The 25,054-nt window shown below is 44.6% G+C and overlaps 1 protein-coding gene across 1 annotated transcript in view; it reads right to left on the bottom strand.

Moving 5' to 3' along the window:
- The window catches only part of LOC146855449 (stabilin-2-like), a 1,111,419-nt gene that overhangs the window by 712,113 nt on the left and 374,252 nt on the right, over window positions 1-25,054 (bottom strand). Inside the window, exons 18-20 of the mRNA XM_085653245.1 lie at window positions 19,510-19,662; window positions 16,757-16,819; window positions 11,278-11,382 (exon numbers count right to left, since the gene is read on the bottom strand). Of these exons, the coding sequence (XP_085509371.1) occupies window positions 11,278-11,382; window positions 16,757-16,819; window positions 19,510-19,662 (321 nt within the window). The remainder of the gene's footprint in view (window positions 1-11,277; window positions 11,383-16,756; window positions 16,820-19,509; window positions 19,663-25,054) is intronic.

Here is a 25,054-nt window from a genome sequence, read left to right as displayed (position 1 = left end):
CACAAAGGCAACATGACTTCCTTTCACCAGGCTCTTCCATGAAGCTACTTGCCAAACCAGGGAACTTAGTAATGGTGGAATTTTAGAATTCGAAATACTTAACTTTCAAAATCACTCATAAACAGAATCTTAGTGACTACCTCTCACACCACTTCATCTCCAAAGATAAAATTAATACCTTGATACAAAAAACAATGAGAATTTACAGTTCAAACCTCACCATTACCTCTCTACATATTCCAAATCAAACACTGCTCTCCCCCTTTCCTCTATCTGCAGAAGATTCAAGAAGCCTGTAGGACAGCAGGATCAGAAGCACACCCATGCTCAGCGCAGGTAGGCGAGTACCTCCTCATCATCAGCTCAGCTAACATTGTGGCCAGAGCTGAATGTTCTATGTCGGAATAACGATAACAAAAATATACTCTGACATAAACACTGCGGCCTAAATATCATTGACATAAACATGGCTGCTGTGGGTGTAGAGTTCTATTATTAACTCCAGTGGACCGATAGTTTTGTAAACTATGTTAAGGACGATAGGCCAGATGTACAAAATACTTATTTTGCATTTCCTAAAGAGCAACTCCTTAGACATCGCTATTTAGGAAATTCAAAATGGTATGTACAAAAATAGAGACTCCCTAATAGCGAATTTGCTATTAGGAAATTGCTATTTCGGTAATACCAAGCCATTCATACCTATGGGCCGTAAGGTACGAATGCTTTTGTATTTGCAAATTAGGAAATGCTACAGCAAGGGTGACGTTAGGCCTAAGGCACCCTTTTCTGCACCCCAAAAAGAGTGGTGCTCATGTAAATAGCACACATGCCCTTTGGGAATCATAAAATGCGATTTCTACTGGGTAGAAATTGCATTTTGCAATTCCCTAAAGGTTTTGTACCTAGGAAAAGGCTAATTTCAATTTCTCAATGGGCTGAAATTGCGATTCAACCTGTTAAGAAATGCAAAAGGCCTTTGTACATCTGGCCCACTATATTTAGTCCGAACGATATTTAGGCCACAATATTCTGGTACCATACTGAGCCATCACTAACCATTCAGTTGAGTATTCCTTTAAGTATTCCTCAAATTGTACAAGCCACCATTAATGTAGTAATCTCCTGCTCACACTATGCTAACTATACGTATGCCACTGAGCCTCTCTCAATGTGAATCGGATGTACAGAGAGTCAAGAACGTCCCAGCAAGACAACTCCTAGACTTTCATACTCAGACTCACATTTTACTCTCTGTTTAGTCTCTCTATTGCTTGGATCAAATGATCAAATAGGAGAGAAAGCATGGTTCCACCCATGTTCCACCCATGGAATGCCCCAGATGCTAGGTAATGGAAAGCACCACTACAGGCAGCTTTATGTTACTTTTGGGAGACTTTCTGTCTTTGCAGTTTTGAGCTGGAAAGTACATTTCAAATAAACATTTTGCACCAATTTGTGTCACTTTTGTGATACAAGCCCAGCACTAAATGTTAGTAAATATACCCCAATGTCTGAACACACACTGAAAACCTAAATGATTTAAGCGTGGCTCAGAGAGGCCTCTGACCTCAGATTGAAGGTTCAGGCCCCTGGCAAAGTGTACTGGAGTTTGGAAAGTGGAGAGAAACAGGAGAACCAGCATGACTAGCATGCCTCCTGCAGTCCTTTCAGGGATACCAGTTGAGCCCTAGGCCTAAGAACCCAGTATAACGTTTTCTTGAAGCCTTTCCTAGGGACACCTCCAAGCTACACTTTAAGAGGACAAAGGCTCCTCGTTTTGTGACTTAGTGCTTGAGTTGCCAGATTCTTACAGAAGACGATTTGTTGGTATTAGAGAACCACAAATGGATTACAGGGTATTCTTACTACAGGAATGGTAACTCTATATGAACTGACTATCAGACCGGGAGGTTGTAAGAATGTATAGACTGCATAAGGGGCATGTGTAAGCTACATAACTAGTGAGTCCCTGTGTATGTACCAGAAGAAGAACAGCAACAACTCTAATGAGTCTGGGCACATGTGTGCTAGCTATTCTTAATTGAAGAAGGCTTTGTATGATTACTTTCAGCTACAAATTCAGCTCTCCCAACAAAAAACAATGTTAATTTGTATAGAATTAGGATTAAGTCATCATCCTAATGACAAGACTGAATAGTGTGTAGACGTCTATATGTTCCATTAATGGTATTACTAAATGTGAAGGTTATTTATATGGGATTCATCTAAAACTCAACTAAAGGACTAAACACTGGCTAATTAATGCATTAGGCTGATGGTGATCAGACAAAGTGAATGTCCTTTTGGTTACTTCTCTGTTTATGAGCCAATCGAGCAAAGGGATTCATTTGCTTTTCCATTGATGTTCTATGGAACTAAACAAGGTTGAAGTCATTTACATGAAGTGAACTGTGGCAATGAAAAGGAGGATGTTGGAAAGTGGTTTATTAGTAGGTGCATGTGGGTTCCTACTGCTAGTAATAACACCACATTCACAAATAAGGTCCAGTCAAGTCTCAATAAATGAATCCTTCCTCAACCCTTGGTAGCTTGCCTGACGATCAGTCAGGCTTAACTTAGGAGACAGGTGTGAAAAGCATTTAATATCAGCAAAACAGTCAATAAACACACAAAAGAAACCCAAAACCAATTAAAAGAAATAGTGAATGTCTGTAGCTTTAAAATGACACCAAAACAACAAAACTGTAATGTAGGGAACAAGAGATATTAATTTTTAAAGATTAAATGTAAAAATGTGCTTTCTAGTGCCTAAAAAAGAAAAGAGCCAACTGTGGTTATCTGGTCATGCTGGACCAGGACCAACTCAAAGTTTCAGGCTGACTGCAATGGCGAGGGTCGGATACGTTGAGTCGTTGGGGCTGGGCAGGTTTTTACCTTCAACAATGGAAACGTTTTTGAAGATTTTTCTCTCGACATTGAGCGATCGGCTTTGTTAATCCGGATTTCAGTTCGACAACGACGGCCTGCTGCAGAGCGATGCCGCAATGACTCCTGGAGGTCTTTGTCTTCGTCGTTGACATCGAAGTGCTCTGGGAGCTTTCAGTGGTGCAAACCTGCATGGTGAGGCCGAGTCACAGTTCAGTGTCACTGGCTTGACTCTCGTCGTCGAGGTTGGTCTTCTTATGGAGCTTTTTTCTACAAAGTTGTCCAAAAGTTCCCTAGCTTTCAGAACTTCTTCTGAAAGGTCCTTTCAGGGTCTTTGAGGGTCAACAACACCAGCAAAGGGTCCAGAAGCTCTGATTGCCTCTGGGGGTTGGGACTACAATTCCCACAATGCACCTGGTCAAATCCAGTAAAGTCCAGGTGAAGCTGGTGTGCTGGCCTTGTCCTTGTTGGAGATATGCATATGACTTCTTCCAGCACTTTTCTTCCTGTTGATGATTATGGAGTCACCTTCTTAATCTTTGAAGCCAGGCAAAGTCCTCTTTTATAAAGCCTTGAGAGTGCATCAAGTACAGTCCTTTTGAGTGCAGCCCTTTCTTTGTGCAGTCCAAGGGTTCGGCAGGGTAGTCCTTTCTCTCCTGATGTTTCCAAGCAGGGATCTAAGGTGCAGTGCAGCTCTCTCATATCTATTCCATATTCTGGGCTGGGAGTACCCCCAACCAATGGGGTTCAAGTTGCCCCCCTCGTTTATGATCACTTCCTGGAAAGTATGGCATATTTCTGTCACAGAATGCACATCTCCACAAAAATCAAAATGGAGAAAATCTCTGCTTGGAGTTGAGGTCTCGTTAACTCAACCCACAGGTGTAGCTAAAGTTTCCCTACACTCCTTTTCCAGACCCTCTCCTTATCTAATTAGAGGGGCGCCATCTGGCTGGGGGTGCAGGAAGTGGGAGTGGGCCTGGTTACTGTGCTATCTGTGCTTCTCCCTTTGAAGACCAGTTAGGCTACCCAGCCCCCTTCCTGTCCTGCCATCTGAAGGCAGCATCTCTCCTCCCACCAGATGCCTCTATTGTTTCAGCCCCGGGCCTCTTCACACCTAATCAAGGGGCAGCTTGGCTCAGGCTGTCAAAGGCTGGCCAGTCAGAAGAGGCTACTACAGGGCTCTTTTAGGTAACTTCAGGAAAGCAAGTTCTAAAACTACTTTCCTGCAATAGTTAGAATAAATTCGAACTTGGCAGGTTGTTGGCATTATTGTAACAATTATTTTGATACTTTGAATCACTGTTCTAGCTCACTCATGTCATAATGTTGACTTTATTAAAGTTTAATAAAGTCTTCCCATGTTGGCCTATGGAGCTAGCAGTGCTACAATGGGGAAAAACAAAATTGGCAGTTTTCCCTCACCAGAGCATATACAACATATTTTATAATGTTCATGCTTTTTATAACAAGACACCCCCATCCTTGGGGCACCTAGAGCAGACCTTAGGGGTGGCATACATGTAATTAAAAGGTTGTTGTAGACTGTTGAAGTACTGCTAATTCCAAAGTCGAATTTGGACATATTGTTATTTTAAAATCAGCCTGCAAGGCAGGGCTGGCTTTAAAATGACAGCAGACACCACGGCCGATCATTAAATCCACTGGGTCAATAAAACCTAAGTACTCGAACATATTCTAGAGATTTACAGGTAGGGTGTCTGAACCAATTGTAATTACACCAATTACCATATACCTTTTAAACAGAGCACCGGCCCGGGCCTGGTTAGCAGGGACCAGGGAGCATTCAGAGACAGTAACCACCAGAATCAGTCAAACAATTGGTCTGATCATTTAAAAAAAAACGTTCTCACAGAGATTCAGTATCGATCTGATGAAATTAGGATTGTAAATCCAACTACTGAGTAGAAAGACTTATTTGTGTTTTGAGTAAAAAACTGTTGTTGGGTTGTTTGTAGTTGTGGGTACTGTGTAGCATAATATTATATAAATATTGGTTAATGTAATGTTTTGGCGACAAATATTACTTACGACCTGATAAAAGAACCTGTGTGCAAGGATACTTTTCCTCACCGAATTTAGGATTACAATGAGGAGAATGTATTACAGATGAGGAATTAAAAACAATGCTACTCTACAAGGAAGCACCCACAGTTATTTTGAAGAGGAATTTTCACGTTCAAAGTTAGTATTGAATTGATCAGTGCTACAACATATGCAATTTGGGCACTTACTCCACCAGTGTCTTTACAGCTTGTTAAGTGCAAGCAATCAACATTCTATATCTTTCAAGTCAGCTACAAGCAGTGCTTGAATCATTGGGAGTTCACGCACCACACTGCAGATAGATGCACAGAGGGAATGTAGGTCAAGCATACGTGACCTTAAGTGGTGGACATATTGGAGCAATCTGATGGATGTGCCTAAAACCTGTATGACCGCTAGCAGATTACAACTATGTGAGCATGTTTATTACTAGAACAATGTCAGCACAAAAGGATCAACGAGCCACTGCTTCCTTAATGTACATTAATTCCTTACAAAGCAAAACCTAGGAATAGTGTGCCATTGCTTCCTTGTGTACTTTAGTTTGCATTTCAGTCCTACTGTGTTAACTATTGTTAAGATTATCAACACATAGTAGTGGTATTTCAGACTACATTTGAACCATAGAATTAGTGTGGTGAAGTGTTGAATGTGAAGTGGTCCAGGTCAACCTGGTGAAGCACAGACACAGAAATATTACACTTTGCTAAAATGAGTATCCAGTGTCACCATAAACCCTCCAAGAGAGTTTGAGTTTTCCAGGGGAATCAAATCTTGTATGGTCAGAATGGAAAGAACATTTATTAAATTACATTGCAATCATTGATGAGGAGGACAAATTGTCAGAAGAATGGAAGAAGCAATTACTGCTACATTCACTTGGTCCTGAGGCGGTTAAACAAGTTCAACCAAGCACCAAAGTAAAATGATGATTGGAACTTTAATATATTTGACAATGCCTTATAAGTTTTGACTGCTCATTGTGCACCAAAAGTATGCATTGGTATCACAAAGTGCATATTTAATCATAGGAAGCAAGGACAATGTGAGACTATTGATGAGTGTTGTGAGGAAGTTAGCATTAGAGTGCCTATTTGGTATGTTACAGGAAGAACTAGTAAGAGGTCAAGTTGTGATGCATCCTAGATGCTCTAGTATACAAGGGAGATTGTGGGTGAACAGAGACTCTGAATTAAATGATGTCTTGGTGATTGAGCACAAAGCTGAGTTATCTGGGCTAGTAGCAAAGATGATCAGAGTGGTGATAAGAATAAAAGCAAACAGTGATGTGATACCTAGGGGTAGCAATTGTAATACATCTAATGTAAGTAAGTGTTAGCATTGTGATAGCAGAAGTCATTTGGCTTATAGCAAGTTATGTCCAGCACTTAAACAAAAATAGAGTGAGTGTGTCATAGCTTGGACTTCTTAAAGTTTGTAGAAAGAAAAACAAAGTATCAAATTAGCAGCTAAAGAAATTTCTTTTTCTTAAGACGAGGTGGAGAAATGCAAATAACGAAGTGCTGCTATGAGTTTGAAAGAAAATGTAATTTTCAATATATATGACGAAAACCTGAGAAAGATGAAACCTACATGCCATTTAATGATTGGTAGGGTAGAAATCGATGTAGTGCCTGGCAGTTTCAGGATCTCCACATACGACTGTGGAATGTGTGGAACGAGAAATTTGTGAATAAAAGTGGTGACAATTATTGTAAGCGCGACATAGGTCCTGAAGAATACAGCAGTGAAAAAACAGAAATGCTGGGATACTGGGATTCAAATGTGAAGCAAGGACACCAAGGGAAATTCTACGTAGCAAAGAAGGGATCAACATTTCTTGACTGGATTAACCAATGTAATTCACACATTGTGTTAGACCCGAATAGCCCAGAGCAGGTACTACTGGTGGATGAGCACAAGTTTAAAGGAGAACATTTTTTGTAAAAATATCCAATAGAATTTAGTGGGGCAGCAGATAAACTCAGTACAATATTCCTATTGCATCGAGAAAGTAATTGTCAGCTGAGCTGGATAAATTAGTCCAAGCTGAAATAATTTAACAAATGGAGGCATCCAACTGGAGTGCACCTGTGGGAATCGCAGTTTATGCATAGCTCTCAGGCACCTTAACAGGACTATAGTTGTTGACAGGCTTGCCTTGCCCAAGATAAACAAGAAGTTGACCACTATTAAAAATGCTAAATGGTTTTCAGCAGTGGATTTGTCATCAGCTATCATCAAATCCCACTTCCCTCAGAGAGGAAACAATACCCGGATGGTTCACATCAGTTCAAAAGCATGCCATATAGTTAGGTATCAGTTCTTCAGAGGTTAATGTTTAGATTGTTCATGAACGTTGAAAGAATACATATTTGTCCAGGATTACATCCCAATAAAGGGCGATGAGCCCCTTGAGAAGGTGTTGCCAATTCTAAAGAAACAGATTAACAGAGAAGTTTTTGAAGGGTATGTTTACAGAGACAAATGTCATGTATCTGAGGCATGAGATATGTGGTGAGGGGGTAAAACAACTTTCAAAGTTAGTTGACACTATAACCGGTGCGCCAGCCGCCCTGAAGTAAGGGTGACATGATATCATTTTGGGTATTGCTGAGTTGTCTGCCAATTATGTAACACATTTTTCAACCAAATCATTTAAGTGATTATTGCATTATGGATTATGAAAGGATTCAGCAAAACATTGCTTGGCTTTTCCTCTTTAAGGATTTGAACTGAAGATGGAGAACATTATTACTACTGGTGCCAGCAATATGTAAATGGGTGCTGTGCTGAGTAAAAGGTATAATAAGGGCCAGGAATGGGTTATAGCTTTTGCATCACATTCACTGTTCCCGGGAGAAGAGAAATACTCAGTCATGATCCGTGAGGCTTTAACATCGTCTTTGGAGCATTGTAGGACATTTGTATGGAGCAGCCCAGTAATGACCCCTTGTGATCATAAACCATTTACCAAATGATCGACTACGGAGGCATTGTGCAAAGCAACAGCATATTTGGCTAGATTTCTGGTGAGGTTGCAAGAGTATGTGTACAAAATTGACTATGTGAATGCCAAAATGAATTTGGTGGCTGTTTCTTTGTCCACAATGCTAGATTTTAAAGTCATGCGGGATGCTGTATTGTTTGAAGGTGGTACAGTCTAGCATTTGAATGGTGTTGCGTTCTGAAAGAGATCCATGGTGCACAGCAGAAATGCAAATTGATTGACAGAGAAAATTGGGATTGTCTGGTGTTGAGTGATGACAAAGTCGGAGATCAAGAATGCGATGATCGATGTGAGAGTAATGGAGAGCATAAATTACTGCAGTTCCTTTTGTTCCTGAAGCTTTGGTGGACAGTGCCAGTGCTGCTAATAGTATTCCACCAAAATATTGTTTCAAACAATCCCTTCAAAGTTCAACACTTTCCCTTTTGTTTCCTAAGCTAGAGTAGGAATAGCAAACCTGACCCCTTCAAAGTCTAGCCCTTTCCCTATTGTTGCTTATGTCAGAGTGGGAAGAGTAAATCTAACTCCTCCAAAGTCCAACACTTTCCCTACAGCTGCTTATGTTGGAGTGGAAATAATAAATTTAACCCCTCCAGAGTCCAACACTTTTGCTATTGTTGCTTAGGACATGGTTGCAATAGTAGATCTCACCCCTCTAAAGTCCAACACTTTACCTACTGCTTCTCAGACTGGAATGAGTGAATTTGAGCCCTCCAAGTCTAATTGTTTATATGTTTTTTAAGTTGTTTTAATAAAATTAATTTTCTTTTAAATTTTAAAAGAAAGTTTAGTGTACATTGTTTCTATATTTGTTTTTGTTGGTTTTGTTTTCATTTTAATGTTATTTTATACATTTGTTTTTTTCTTTTATATGTAGTGTTTGTAATTATAATTATTTGTATTAGTATTTTTTATTATTTATGTTTGCATAATGTTTTTATTTGTTAACTTTTTTGCAATATTTTAATGTATATATTTTTATTTTGCATTTGTATGTTATACATTTTTAATATGTTTTAAAAGTATATAGTTTTTTAATGTATTATAATTTATAAAGTTAAGGTAATGCATAATAGTTAAAATTATATATACTTACCTATGTGTGATGAAATTATAGTCTTCGATATTTTTGTTATCGATATTTTGAATCTACATACAAAATATGTAAAGTTGATATTTGTGTCCTTGCTATTCTTTGCCAATATTTCTGTTGTCAATATTTTGTTATACAACCCGTGGCTGTTGTCATCCTGCTAGGGAAGAAGCTGGATTGAGCAGTGCTAGTGAGTGTCTGAAAATACCAGGTAGTCCAATGGGACCTGTGTTTGCCTGTCTGGTGATGGATGGTACAGCAAGGAGGAAGGAGGAAGGGTTATGTCTGCAAATAAATGATTTTGTGTGTGCGTAATTTTCTATTAGATTTTTTCTTTTTTCTCCATTTCAGTGTAAGAAGAGGAAGATGTGTTGTGTTGGGTGAACTTGTGTGTAATGTTATAGAAGTATTGGTATTTTGTCACCTAGTTCTTGTGGTAGTAAAATGTATCATGTCACTGGTTCTACATTCTAATATATAAGACAGTGCATGGAATGCAGAGCCAGGAGACATTCCCTTCTGATGACTGTGACACTTATGTGTACCAGATTGTTTCATGAATAAAAAAATCTTGTTCAGCAGTTTTGAGTCAGAAAATTATACACTAGACGTAGTCTACGTGTCAAGTTATTCTTTCCTAATCCTATGAAGATAGTGCATGGGCAAGCAGAATGCATGTGTGACTTATTAAAAAAAAACGCTCACCACTGGTGCATTGGTAATGAGAATATTATCTCAAGTTAGGGTCACTTTTATCTTCTTAGAAGGTATGCTTCTTAACTGTACCTCTGTGAGTGTGCCATACTGCATGCAGAGGAGATTGTTACAAGTAACTAAATTTGTAGCACTAGATAAGTTATAAGAAAGGGGAGCAACACACATTTTGAAATTATGTTATGTATGTTTTGGGGCTTTTCTAGACCCAGAATCTGCCTTTGGACATTTTGGTGCTAAACAAAATCCTCAAATATGAAGAACTGGAGTTAGTGGGGCTACAGCTGTGTTTTCAGTGCCCTCCTACATTTCCACCAGGTTGGCTTACTCTATATTTTCAGAATAAACGCAATCCAGAGTGTGGATGTTATCTACAAAAGGTCATGCTCCCGCGCCCTGCCTCTAGTATTTTTTCTTAAAGGATAGGATGTTCAAAGTGGCGGTTTGCAGCTGATGCGTAAGATGATAATGTGGAAAGCAAACCGTCAAGGGGACTGGTTCATACCCAAGGATCAATCTGTGGGCTAGACACAGTGGTTTACATTTCAAGTGCTCTGCCACTGACACTCTATGAAGAGACAACTAGTGACATATGGTCTGAGTGATTTTAGGAGCATTCTGTTGTCACATTCTCCATCAGTTGCAATTTGTAACAGATGTCCAAATTTCCAAGTTTACCTATAACAAGTTGTCATGGGTCTTACTTTATAAATATTAGGGATGGAACAGTAAATACCCATGACACATTTTAGCTTAACATGGATAGTTCTAAGCATAACTTCTATGCTTTATGACTTGGAAAACTTGATTATGGCAATTTTCAGCTAATAGGTGTCCCTCTTTCTTTACTTGTCCTGGCAACTATCCTGAATGCCTAGCCATGCCCCTCTGACACCCTGAAAATCTAAAGTAACTACAATAAAGACCTCCACTGCCTGCATATTCTCTTACATTAGTTCTAAGGCAGACAAACTACAAACACCTTGTCAAATGAATACATGGTGGGAGAAGACTATCTTAAAACCACCAGCAAAGACACTCCTCATTTTTTCCAATTCTCTATTCAAGACAGTCCAAGCCGCCTCGTAATCATTTTCTCCTGCCACTTCCAGACTTTGGAATTTTCGTTCTACAGCCATGCATTTGGTTCCAGATATATCCATCAATATTGTGCTCATAACGCGCCATTTGTTTGCTCGTATTCCTTTTTTCTCCATTAAGGTTGCACATGGATGGAAAATCTTGCCAGTCTTTAAGGCCATCAGTTCCCCCTAGTTTACTAAACTGGATCTTTTTACCTTCTCAATCCTGTCCTATAACCCAGCTTCTACCTTTCACTGCTCTCAAGTCTTGAAAGAACTGCCTTTCCTCTAGCAAAATGGCATGAATAAGTAGATATGGTATTTATGGTAGCAGTGTTAACATGTTTCTGTGTTTGTAGCTCAGAGCCAAAATTCACTATGCTCACATAACTTGCAGCTGCTCTAACAAAAAACAAACTCACCTTTACAGTTGCATTGCAGTGCCGAGCACAGCCCCTTCTTGGAAAATGCAGAACAAGTGACATGCTGGCTGTGTTTGCATAAAAACAATTACGTAAAAAGAGTTCCTGAAATAAAGCAAAAAAAAAGATGCTGAAATATTACATATTGCATTAAAGAAGGATTTTTGTTTTGTTAAGATTCAGGTTAAGAAGACACTCAAAAGTAGGTTTACAGCAATATTGATTGGATGGCAGATTACGGGGCATTGGCTTTCTCGCACCTCTAATTTTCCAGGCTTAAAAGGCTAAATCGCACCATATGATTATAAAACATAAAGGCCTGGTTGAGAGATTTAAAGTAGAGGGAGAATGCCGATCCTTGAGGCATTCCCAAGTTGCCAAATCCACACTTTATGCATGGTTGGATAAGAATTGCCCACTCAAATCAGCAATGTGCTTTGAATGCCCACCTCAGTATGATATCTCAACAGCAATTGGTGGGAGACGGTATCAGAGGCCGCCAAGAGATCTAAAAGGATGAACACCCGACACCAACACAATTCTTACTTCATCGAGCAGACAGAGGACAAAACAAATTTTTCTTATCTCAGCCCCTTATTCAAACCTGTAATATGTCCAGAACAGTGTGATCTTCTGCACACTGCACATGTTGAGCAAAATCTCGCTGCTCCAGGAGTTTGGTAGGGACTAAAGACATGGATCAGGAATTTGCAGGTTCAGTTGGGTTCAGAATTGCTTTTTTCTTCCTTGAAAACCATAGCATTGCATCGCTTCATGCAGTAGCAGGTTATCAGTGCCCAAGACGAGGACTAATATCAACAAACTAAGCGAGGATCACTGAGTGAACCCGAGCAGCTACTAAAGTGAACAGGGGGATATCTTTAGGTTGAGCAAGGAGCTCATTACAAAACTGCCTATTTAAGAAGCACACCACAATAAAACGCCTTTAGCAAGTATTACAGCATAGCAACTAATGCAACACACAGCATAACACACACTTTTCTTCTGTCTAAGCGACTTTACAGTTTTTGTCTCCCTTCAATTTAAGTTATTGTTCTTATGTTGGTGCTTGAACACAGTATGGTAACCTCGATGCGGCGGTGATAGGGTGATTTGTACCACCGGTGCTCCTTTCTATCAAGATGTATTATTATGTAAAAGAACAGGGGACCGATAGGAGTTAGTTGGTGGCACAATTAGGAGAGTTGTGAAATAAGTGACAGGATGCGCTTGACACGCGTATCACCTGCCAGCATCACCAGTGAGTGATTGCAAATGCGTTAGGCTTCTTGGGAGTATTTGGGTTTGATTTATCCAGGTGGCCATTTAGCTTCACAATGAAGGTGTTTTACTTACATGCAGCTTATAGACCATGATGGACTACCATGTATGCTGAAGAATATGAACACAGGGAAAGAGGACTTTCCTGTGTCGTAGGGGCTTGGGACGATTTTACACGCAGGAGTACGTCCTCCCATGTAATCACTAAACCACAATAAAGACTCCAAACGGTGTGAACGGAGTCCAAGTAACCTGGACTCAGAGAAACGGGGAAGTCACCTGATGAAGAGATGAACCTATACCCACTAGGCAGTGGGGAAGGAAATCAGTTCCTTTTGTTTTAGTTTCCCTCACACACCCTAGTGGTGTCATGCTTCATCATCGGGTCACCCGGACGCCTACAAGTCAGGGTGGGCTCGACCGTTTTCCCGGGAGCTCTTGATGATATTTCGGCCAGGGGGAGTATAAGAGATAAAACCGAGACAGATCCCGGTATCCCTTTATTGGTGGATCTGTCAAGGATATTAAAAAACAAGTAAAATAGGGTCAATGGGTGTATTATGGTCCTATGACCCTAATGCCAACATGTTTCTGTCCAGATAAGGCTGTAAAGGTCCCGGACTTTCATCAGGGCATGAGAAACAAACTTCCCTGGAAGGATACAGAGGATGGTGGTCCCTATCCTACTTTTTTTTTATATATAAGGGCAGGTAGCTGCTCCTTATGACCGAGTATACAGATAATTTATCTCCATCTGAAAAAGATAAAAAGACACAACATTCTAATTCATAGTGTATCATATATATACAAGATAATGCTTCCCAATGTGTAGTGATTGCTAATGCACCGATGAAAACTGTGGATGCTGCAATCAAATCCTCAAAATGGTATGTGAAACTATTATCACATAACATTACCACACTCAGGCTAAATCGTGAGACTGGTGTGGTGGCGAAATAATTCACATGCTGTCTCTATACATGAGTTTTGTGCATGCTCAGTTTGAAAAAAACGCCTGTGTCGCTCAAACATACAGCTAAATGTTGCTATCAATCGTCGTGGTTAATCACACTCTCACATCATTTACATAAAAACGTCCTCATCCCTCCTTGGGAGAGATACTGAGTCACTGGGGACCTCACGGCGAGGGGTAGCCCTTTAGTCACACTGTATTATTGTTTAAAACAGGACGAGATCAGGGGATAGAGGAGAGGAAAGAAGAAATCAAAACAAAAGTACATGAAACTGACTGAGTCTCTCGCCATTCAAATGGTAATGGCTCCACATACCTGCTGTAGGCATCAGAAAGGCCCCGTGTACTCACTGCGTCAAGGGTCCTGCCCCACTGCTTAGCCTAGTCAAAGCGGGTCCACGGGCTTGCGCTAGCAGTAGTGGCCGGTCTCAGTTTAAAAGGATGAGTAATACGCGGCAAGTTGCATTAGAGCACGCCCCTTGGGAGTGGTCATGTGTGTGTCTCTCAGGTCGCGCTGCGCGCGTAGTGCGCATCACGTATGGATGCTGGGATATGTAGTCATATTGGAGATAAATGGCGATAAGGAAGTGGCTATCACGCAAGTTAGCGTGAAAAGCCAGCTGATAATGGTGAATAAGAGAATGACAATAAACTAAATGTAAGTTAGTGGATTACGAGTCCGAGTTTGAACCTTGCCGACTTATTTGAGCGGTATAAAGATGGCGATTTGGGAGTGGCTATCTCGCTAGTGTGGAAAAGCCAGCTGATTGGAAGAAAAATAAAGTGAATGACAATGAACCCATTGTAGGTATATGGATTACGAGTCCGGCAGCGTAATTTGGCTGTTCTATTCAAGATGGAATTGTGTGATATACTGCAAAGGAGAGATGAGTTTTAAAATGTTTTTTTTTAAATATTTAAACCTCGCTAACTTTATTGAGAGGTATAAAAACGGACATTAGTGGATACGGATGTTCAGTACTGTATATGAGAAACAGAACCGTGGTTATCTCCACGGTATTGAATCATTGAGTCCTGTATTATGGGTCTGCAAAAAGTAGACCCATCTCTGTTCGCATTCTAGGAGTCTTTTTATGAGATTCCCTACTGCTTTTACTTTTTCAATGATGGTCCACTTTATGTTGGTATCTTCATGTCCTTTCTCTAGGTAGTGGGCAGTGAGTTTAGTGGCCGAGACGGAGAGTCTAACTGTGCTCCTGTGCTCACTTATGCGTACCTTGATCTTCCGGCTAGTTGTGCCAACATAACATAAGTCGCATGGGCTCTTAATCAGATAAACCACATTGTCGGTGTTACAGTTCGTGAATGTCCTTTGTTCCCAGGGTATGTCATGCCAAGGTCTATTTGTTTAGTGTGGGCAGTGGAGGGGCAGATTACACACGACACACATGGATGAAGGCCCACAACTGGTGGATTGCTCCATAGTGTCAGTTGGTTATCTTTTTTGGGTCTCTGTGTGTTCGTGTGTCTTAAGGTGTTCTTCACACTCTTATTCCTCCTAAATGAAAACATCGGCTTTTCAAAGCTAAGTGTCTTGGAACATAGTATGGGCCACTTTTTATTTATGATCTTTTTCATGCTGCTAGAGGAAGAGTTGTATGATGTAACACATATCAATTTGTCAATATTCCCTTTCTGGTGGGTTTTCAAAAGGGCTTCCCTTGGGGTGTTGCATGATCTCTTTTTTGCCTTTTTTATGATTCTTGGGGCATATGCCTCTTGTTTCAGTTTCGAAGTGAGTATCTCCACCTCTTTTTAAAAAAACTTTGAGGTCAACGCAGTTTCGGCGGACCCTAAGGAATTGACTGACCGGTAGATATTCTTTCAGGGAGCGTGGACGTGCACTATCAAATTTTAACAAGCTGTTGCGGTCGGTTGGCTTGGTATAGAGAGTACTGATAAGTGTGCCTCCCCAGGCTTTTAGGGTGAGGTCCAAGAAAGAAACTTGTTCGTTAGTCATGGTCATGGTAAACCGGAGGTGTGGGTTAAGTTGGTTCACCCACTCCAAGAAATTGTTGAGAGTGGTTCTGTCCCCTTTCCATATGACCAAGATGTCATTGATATACCGATACCACTTACAGATGTTATCAGTGTAAGGATTCATGGGCCAAATATGTTGGTCTTCAAAATGGCCCATGTAGAGGCACGCTATGCTAGGAGCAAATGTACTGCCCATGGAAGTCCCATGGACTTGCAAGTACATTTGCTCCTCATATCTGAAGACATTTTCAGTAAGAGCTAAGTGCATAAGTATGTGCAGTCCTATGATCAACAAGGACCCTCCTCACCTCTGGCTGGACTTTTCAGTGCCTTTGTCATAGGAACAGCCCCACCCATTCCAGGTCACGTGCTCTGAATGTTGTCTACTGCCGCCAGAAGCTAAAGTCCATTTGGGGGACAATGTTTATAACACTTCACTTCTCATGGACTCCATAGACACCTTTCTGTTTAGTGTAACATATATTCGGCTATTTCTTTTGTATCAGTGGCCTACATCATGGGCTTTGTCGCACTGTCACTGTGGAAAACGACATAATAAAGAATCTCTATATATAAAATGTGTCCTGTGATTCTTCTGCTTGTTCTAGTTGTTTTCACTGCTTTTGATACTGTTTTGAAATATACCCATTTCTGACTCCCAAAACAACGCAGCCCTTAACATCACTTCAAAGTCACAATTGAGCAAAACATCTGAGCAAATGACAACTAAAGATCCCTGAATGTCACACCATTATCAAATACATGTTCCCATCCACAGCTTGTTCCCAGACCTTGCCTCTTCCTACGTCAACGTCCCCTTGCAAGGTGACATTTTCACTTCTGTCGCTTTCTCAGGCGACATCTGATTGGGAGACTTCTTTAGCCGATCAGCATTATTTTCTTTCACCTGAACGTCATTACTACACCTCTCTATGCATCTGTCCAGGGTCCCCCCTATAATGGACCTATCATTGGCACATCTGCGGTCTTTGGCCATGCCCCACGCTCTGCAGGCAGTCACCACCTCACTATACTACATGTGGAACTATAATAATATATAACAGTCATTTTTAGTTAGATTTGCATATCTCCTATGTATGATTGTGTCTGGTAATCTTAGACCTGGTGGAATCCGCTCTATAATTTACAAAACTGCAAAAGGTAAATAAAAAAACAACAGCAACAAACTGCATGCAGATTTATCAAAAGGAAAACAGTGCTTACCGTAGATATGGAATCATTGGGACAGACGCTTTTATACAGCAGAGCACAGTTAGCACAGGATCCCTGAAAGACAAGAGGAGATCTCTTTCATCAGAATGTTGGATGTGTTACTGTTGTTCATAAAAGATCAAAAGTAATCCAGGCAACCAAAAAACAACCCACTGGGAAACCCGGTGCCTCTGACTAGAGTGTCACGGCCACCGTTGAGGTGGTCTCTATGGTGGATGTTTTAACTAAAGTATTGACCAATCAAGGAAAAAAACGACAATATTATATTTTACATAAATGCAGAACTGTTAATACTTTAATACAGATCCCTGGTTTGTCTCTGTTAGTTCGGGTATTTTCTTCCCTTTCACTCACAGCTTTCATTCTATAGGCAGAGTCCATCCTCTGTTTCCAGGGGGGCGAGTAACCGACCCATGTTGAATCGCACCCTGCAGATCCCAGCATGCAGGAGTTGTTGCCAAGGACATCCAATTTCTCCAGCCTCCACGAGGTAAGAAGATCTCACACAGCCTGGCACTCCTTCCACCTTATGTGCATGCCTTCCTCAACTAACACACCACCAACAGTTTACGCCCCAGTGTAGGAGATCTACCAGTGTTGGGATTATTTAAACTTTTATCGACTTTCTTAATTAAGACATATTTTCTGAACATTCAGTAGTCTATGATATCTTAACATCACTGAATTAGTTTGTTAACTTCTAAGCTTTAATAAACTGTTGAAAGGACGTCAACGTTTCGTCACTGTTTATACTGAATGAAAATATTAAAATTACATGTACTGGTACAAATCCTACCCGGTTCCTTTTTTAAACTATCCATTGTCCATACCAATGCATAGTTTACTGTGTGTCCTTATGCAACCATATGCCTTGATGCTCTGTCTCAGTTTACATCACACACCGACCTAACATCAAGCCATTTGGCCCAATGACCCTTCCTCAAATGTGGTCACTTTCAGTGACTTAGTTAGCAGGAACAAAAGTGCCATAATTCATTCCATTAAATAATTAAACTAGTAGAGCTCTGTGGTATATATAACATTATTTTTATTCTAGAGCAAAGATATATTTCTAATGCTAAAGCATACCTGCTGTTGGGGCGCATCTCCTGAAACTGAAAGTCTGATTTCCTTCTAAATACATTGTGAGACTTTGCATGCTAGAAAATGAGCTCTAAAGCGGATTAGTTTCACAGTACCCACTGTGCTGTGTGAAGAAATTGTATAGAACAAAATGTATGTGTTGGTGCAAGAATGGAATTTCACATAACATCGAGCATGCTTGCTAATAGAAACTGTATGCAAGTCAGACAAAAAGTGTACATTTTGATCACCTCTATCAAGTCAACGACTTGTAAACGTGGATGACCACCAGGTGCGGCATAACCTGAAACTTCATAGTTGAAGTTTTATAATATTAGCGGGCAGTTTGCTGAGTTCCAATAAATATGTAATGTAGATACAGCAGACAAGTGGGACATCACAAGATGATCAAATGCTTCTGTGCTACTGTACTTTGCTTTAAACAATGGGTCCCTAGGAGTTAACAACCACCAATAGGAAAACATTGCAGCACAAATTCACATTCACGCAAATAGCAAGGAGAGTCCAGGCTGCCAAACAAAGGAGAGCATCTCCTGCCTTTCCAGTGACACTGGTCTCTCCCTCCTCCCCCTACACTGATCTCCCTCTCCCCATACACTGATCTCCCTCTCCTCCCCATGCACTGATCTCCCTCTCCTCCCGTGCACTGGTCTCCCTCTCCTCCCCATGCACTTATCTCCCTCTCCTCCCCGTGTACTGGTCTCCCTCTCCTCCCCATACACTGATCCCCCTCTCCTCCACGTACACTGATCTCCCTCTCCTTCCCGTACACTGATCTCCCTCTCCTCCACGTACACTTGTTTCCCTCTCCTTCCCGTACACTGATCTTCCTCTCCTCCCCATACACTGCTCTCCCTCTCTTCCCCCGTACACTGGTCTCCCTCTCCTCCCCGTACACTGATCTCCCTCTCCTCCCCGTACACTGACTTCCCTCTCCTCCCCCGTACACTGGTCTCTCTCTTCACCCCCGAACACTGACCTCCCTCTCCTCCCCGTACACTGGTCTCCCTCTCCTCCCCCGTACACTGGTCTCCCTCTCCTTCCTGTACACTGATCTCCCTCTCCTCCCCTGTCCACTGACCTCCCTCTCCTCCCCCATACACGGATCTCCCTCTCCTCCCCCGTACACTGATCTCCCTCTCCTCCCCCATACACTGCTCTCCCTCTCCTCCCCCGTACACTGATCTCCGTCTCCTCCCCCACACACTGCTTTCCCTCTCCTCCCCCGTACACTGGTCTCCCTCTCCTCCCCCGTACACTGACCTCCCTCTCCTCCCCCATACACTGGTCTCACTCTCCTCCCCCGCACAATGCTCAGAAACAAGAATTTAACGCATATCAGAATAGAGGTGCTGATATGTGCGAACTGCTCACGAACACTTGCCTGCTGCCTCACCAGCATGTAGATGTGATTCACCCAACCTTCTAGGAGGCCCCCAACCTTTCAAGGGGGCCCCATCCAGCCCAGGCTCAATTTATATCAGTGAGAGATGGAAGACTCAGGGGAGACAGACTGCTTTAGGGGCGTGAGTCCCTGAATAATGAATACAATAGATTTACAAGATGAATAGTTTCAACAAATCTCCACTGTTTTTCTCTAAATATGCAATTCTAAAACACAAAACAGAAGATTTTCCTACCATGATCATTTCGCTCTTTGACGAATCACATCTGTGTGGCAGAATGGGCATGATGGAGGGAGGAACCAGGACACCGTCCAGAGTGTAAATCCGACCATTGTCTGCAGCGACGTCTGCTTCTACAATGTTTAGTCCATTTACTTGAATTTTACCCTGTATACAAATGGGAAACAAGCCTTTCAGATATACAAGTATTTATGCATTGTGTATAAAACTATGGCAGCTCATATTAAAAACAGATAGGACATTTTGCCATTTGATCCTTGGCAACACAATAGTGCCTAATGGTAGATATGTTTTCTGATATCCCTCACACCCTTCCTGGAGTATAGCAAAACAGGTCTGACCACTGAACTTAGATTTCATGCACACTGCTATGACTACTACATTGAAAGTCACTCATCTCATTTCTAGCACCTAAGGCCAGTGCTTAATGTGTTAAGAAATAAGTCCAGAGGTCCAAAGTTTTGTTCAGATGCCAGTAGCTGGTGCATCCGTTGTCCCAGGTGTCCAATATTAAGGCTGTGGAGTCTTGATTTTTCCATCACACCTCTTTAATTCACCACCCGACACTCCCTACCTCTTTATCTCATGCTTGTAGGTTCTTTTTCATCTCTACTTTTCCCCTTTGTCACTTTAGTCCATCTCCTTCTTCTTTCTTCTTTCTCCAGTTTCTGTATTTTTCTTCCTCTTGCTCTGGATCACAGATTGTTGAGGAAATTAGGAGCCAATCCACAAAAATTAGTGCCAGTGGGCCACACCTGCAACTACAGGCTCTGTGTAATGCAGAGAATAATGTTCTTCCTATATGCCCATTATAAGAACAATGTAAGCCGCAAAAGAGGTCTGAAACCAAGTGCTGGCACTAGAGTGCTTCATTAACCAGTCAGATATCTAATACCAACCGTTTACACTTACCAACTACATGGCAAGGTCCTACATACCAACAGTTTATACAATGAAAGAATCAAAGCTTGTTCATCAACTCATAACTGCAAGGAGACAATTACATTAATAAAACATGGAATGCATATCTGGCTGTATTCTTCATGACTGAGTGATTCTTGAACACCTACCATGTACCATACTCTCTCCAATTGCTCTGAGGCATAAGTAATGTGGTGTGTGCAACACTTTACAAAAGACTGAAATAAGTCAGTGGTGTAGCAAGGGGGCCTGCGGGGGGTGGGGGGGCCGTCTGCCTTGGGCGGCATGAGTTTTGGCGATGGCCCTCCGCTCTTACCTGCGGCAGGTGCAGGCAGTGGTGAACGCAGGAATCGTCAGCATTCCCCCACTCTTACATTCTGCTTCCGCGGGCAGCAAACGCAGGGACCGACACGGCGACACGAGTGGCACAAGTCCTAGCTATGCCACTGAAATAAGTGCAATTTAAATTAAATAAACAGGGCAAATAACTGAGGAGGAGCCTAGCGCGCAACCAAGATGGCCGCGTAGGTGCGAGGCTCCCGAGGACCTCCGCGACCTCCTGAATTAATCCTGGCGCTATCCTGTCCTTGTTGAGGGGACTGTGTCGGGGAACCCGAGCTGAGGCGCCGCCCGTTTTTTGGGCTCGAATCGGACCCCGAACACCGGTGGGAGCATCGATCGAAGGTTGCGGCCTTCTCCTCGCCGGCCCCCCGGATTGGAGTAGTGGGGTGATCCGGGGACAAAGTGAATAACAGCGGCGAGCGGGGCTGGGCGGCTCGCGTACCCCGCACTTTCACTTTCGCTTTTGCGCCCTCCTTGCTTCCAGCGGGGTCGGGCTGCGGAGCGGGGTGCGGTGGTGTGGCCTTGTCCAGGTGCCCGGCTGACCCGCCGGCGGTGGGTTGTCCCGCGGCCCGGTGGTCGCCCCCGCCCCCCCCCCTGACACCCGTGATTTGGTGTGGCGGCCCGTTTGGAGATCTTGGCACGACGGTGGAAGAGCCAGCATGTCCACCAGACAAGATGGCGACCGGGCGAAGATGAAGACAACTCGCCGTGGCACGGCGCACCAGGCCAATAGTATGGATCGCTACACGCTCCAGAAGGGTTCTCCGGAGACATCGCGGACATCCCCGGTGGGCCCGACGGAGGCACCTGCCCATCCGGCAGATCTGACCCTCCGGGACGTCATGGGCGCCATCGCGGAGATGAAGGCCTCAGTGGACCAGCGTTTTGATACCTTGGCGCAAAAAATTGACTCGGTCCTGGTGGATGTGGGCCTTGTGAGGGCAGACCTGTCAAAAACAAACGACCGAGTCGACTCCCTGGCCCACACCACTACGAGCCTCACGACGGACGTGGTGGCCCTCCAGAGGGAGGTGCGCCGGCTTGGCCAGGTGAGCGCCCTGATGGACCGGCGGCTAGAGGATTCCGAGGGTCGGGCCCGGAGGAATAATGTCCGTATTATTGGTGTGCCGGAGGGCCGAGAGGCGGAGGCGGCGGATCTCTTCGTGGAAGAATTGATCCTGACCCATCTCCAGCCCCGGGGGCTGAGTAAGCTTTTTGCGGTGGAGCGTGCCCACCGGGTCCCCGGGGGCCGCCCTAAGACCGTTGCCCCGCCTCGGCCTCTTATTGCCCGGATTTTTAACTTTCGGGACAGAGATGCCATCCTTCAGACCTCCAGGCAACAGGGACCGGTCAGGCTGGACAACATGGACGTACACTTCTACCCAGACTTTACTCCGGCGGTCCAGAAGCAGCGACAGAGCTTTCTTGGTGTTAAACGTCGCCTAAGGGACCTAAACCTCAAGTACTCGATGCTCTTTCCGGCTAAGCTGAGGGTGGAGGTGGATGGCCGTACGCACTTCTTCGACCGGCCCGAGGCGGCTGGGGACTGGTTAGACACTTTGCCTGGGGATCGGGGCGGGGGGGGCGCGGCTGGCGAGGAGGGCCCGCCGGATCAGAATTGAGGGGTGACTGTATAGGCCTTGCTCGGGATGTTGTTCCTTTACCATATTTTGCTTTCGTATGTTCCCCTCCCATGGAGGTCGGGTGGGGTCTGCTGGGGGCTTCCCTCCTCCTCTGGGGGACTAGTTAGTATTTAGCTATGGGGCGACAGGCACACTGCACTTTGGGGGGGCTGTCTGGGCTCATGCAGGGGTGCAGGGAGGGGGGAGTTCTGTTGGGACCGGGGGGTGGGGGGGGTGTGTTGTTTGTTAGCACCGCAAGGCAAACCCGCAACTGTTTTGTCGTTTTTAAGATGCTCGGTGGGGGACGACCGATTGTTTTGACGTATGATGGGGGGTAGGGATTTGACTGTGTTGTCATGGAATGTTAACGGCCTGGGGGATAGGATTAAGCGTGGTGTGGTCCTGCAGTACTTAAAACGTATTTCACCAGATGTTGTCTTCCTGCAGGAGACGCACGTTATAGGTAACACCTTTCATGCAATGAATCGGCGGGGATACCGTTTGGCGGCCCACTCCGGCTTCACTTCGGGCTCGCGGGGGGTGGGTATTATGGTCAAGAACTCACTCCCGTTGGAGATTGACGAGGTGCGCCATGATGAGAGGGGACGCTACACTGTTCTGGTGGGACGAATGGAGGGTAGAGTGTTTATCTTTATATCAGTGTACGTCCCGCCTGGGTTACAAGCCACTACATTTGCAGACCTGGGGCGCCTCCTTCTGGACCTTCCGAGTGGCCTGTTGGTGGTTGGAGGGGACTTTAATGCGGTTGCCTCCGGGTCTATGGATCGCCACCCCCCTAGGGACCTCCCCCGGGCACAGGCATGGCTGCCCGGCCTTTTAGACACGCTGGGCCTGGTGGACTGCTGGCGCTTAAAGCATCCTGGATTGCTACAGTACACCTTCCACTCGGGGGCCCATGGTAGCCTCTCGCGGCTTGATTACATCCTTGTCCCGGCGGCCCATGCAGGGAGGGTGGGGGAGGTGCGCCATTTGGCACGGGGTATCTCAGACCACTCCCCATTGTTGTTGCATTTCAATGTCTTCCCGAGGGGGGATGGCAGGGTGGCCCCGATTAATGCATGGTATTTGCGCGACCCCACCATTCGTGCCGACTTGATCAAATCCTTACAGCGCTATTTTGATGAGAATGTGGGGTCGGTTCCGTCTGCCATCTCCCTGTGGGAGGCTTTCAAGGTGGTTCTTAGAGGGGAGGCCCTCTCCGTTATTTCCAATGCCCGACGGCGCGAGCGGGAGGAGGTGACCCGGGTTGAGGCCGAAATTGCAGAACTGGAGGGTGACCTGGGGAGCGGGGTAACAGACGCCAAGTTGCATGTGTTGCATTTAAAGCAGGCGGCCTATCGGGCCCTCGTCACGGAGGCGGCCAGGGGCCTCAGTAGAGAGCAGCAGGGGCGATTGTATGATGTGGGTGACAAGGCTGGCAAACTGATTGCGTGGTTGGATAAGAGGGAGAGAGCGAGCCGCGTGGTGCCTTTGATTGAGAGCGTGGATGGAGTGTGTGTCACCGAGCCGGAAGCCATTGTCTCCTGCTTCGCGGACTATTTCCGCGAAGTTTACTCCCCGGTTTCTCCCTGCTCGGAGGAAGATTCCCATGCCCTGCTTCGGGACATCGCACTGCCCTCCCTTACGGTGGAGGGCAGGGACTCGCTGGACGCCCCTCCCACCTCGGACGAAATTGCCTCGGCTATTCGCTCGGTTGCATCCGGCAAGGCCATGGGCCCCAATGGTATTCCCATTGAGCTATACAAGCTACGCCCGGATGTGCTGGCGCCCCACCTGCGCGCGATGTTCCTTGCGGCCCACTCGCAGGGCTCCCTCCCGCCGGACCAGCGTCTGGCTACAATTGTGGTGATCCATAAGGAGGGGAAGCCCCGTGAGCGGGTCACATCCTATAGGCCGATTTCGCTTTTGAACGCGGAGCCCAAAATCCTCGCCAAGGTGTTGGCCAACCGGTTGGTTGGCGTGGTGGGCGATTTGGTCCACCAAGACCAATCGGGCTTTATACCACACCGCAACACGGCGCTTAATCTGCGGCGCTTACATGGGGTGCTCGCGCGTGTTCCATTTGTGCGGGAGCCGGCCATCTTGGCGTCCTTGGACGCCACCATGGCGTTTGATACGCTCGAATGGCCATATATCTGGGCGATGCTGGCGAAGTTTGGGTTCGGCCCGGGTTTTGTCAGCTGGGTCAAATTGCTATACTCGGGCCCGTTGGCGCAGGTGGTGGTGAATGGGCGAGTGTCGGCCCCATTCGCGCTGGGGCGGGGCACGCGACAGGGTTGTCCCCTGTCGCCTCTCCTGTTCGCCCTGGCCATGGAGCCCCTGGCGGAGTGGCTGCGGTGGCACCCTTCTATCCGTGGTCTCCGCTGGACCCCCGAGCATGAGGACCGCGTGTCCCTCTATGCTGACGATATCCTTTTGTATCTCGCCTCCCCGCGCAAATCACTGATCGTCCTGGTTGATGTTTTGCGCTCCTTCGGTCGCAACTCAGGCCTGGTCATCAACTGGGCGAAATCCTGTGTCTATGTGCTTTCCGGGGAGGCTCCGGTCCTGCCACGGGACTGTCCGATCCAGATTGCTTCCCAGGGTTTCCGGTACCTGGGTATCTATATCACTCTTGACCCGGAGGCCCGCTA

This window comes from Triturus cristatus, chromosome 4_1 (assembly GCF_964204655.1).
Source record: "Triturus cristatus chromosome 4_1, aTriCri1.1, whole genome shotgun sequence".
Lineage (NCBI taxonomy): Eukaryota > Metazoa > Chordata > Amphibia > Caudata > Salamandridae > Triturus > Triturus cristatus.
Note: the sequence above shows the minus strand (reverse complement) of the source record. Positions and strands in the feature narration are given on the sequence as shown.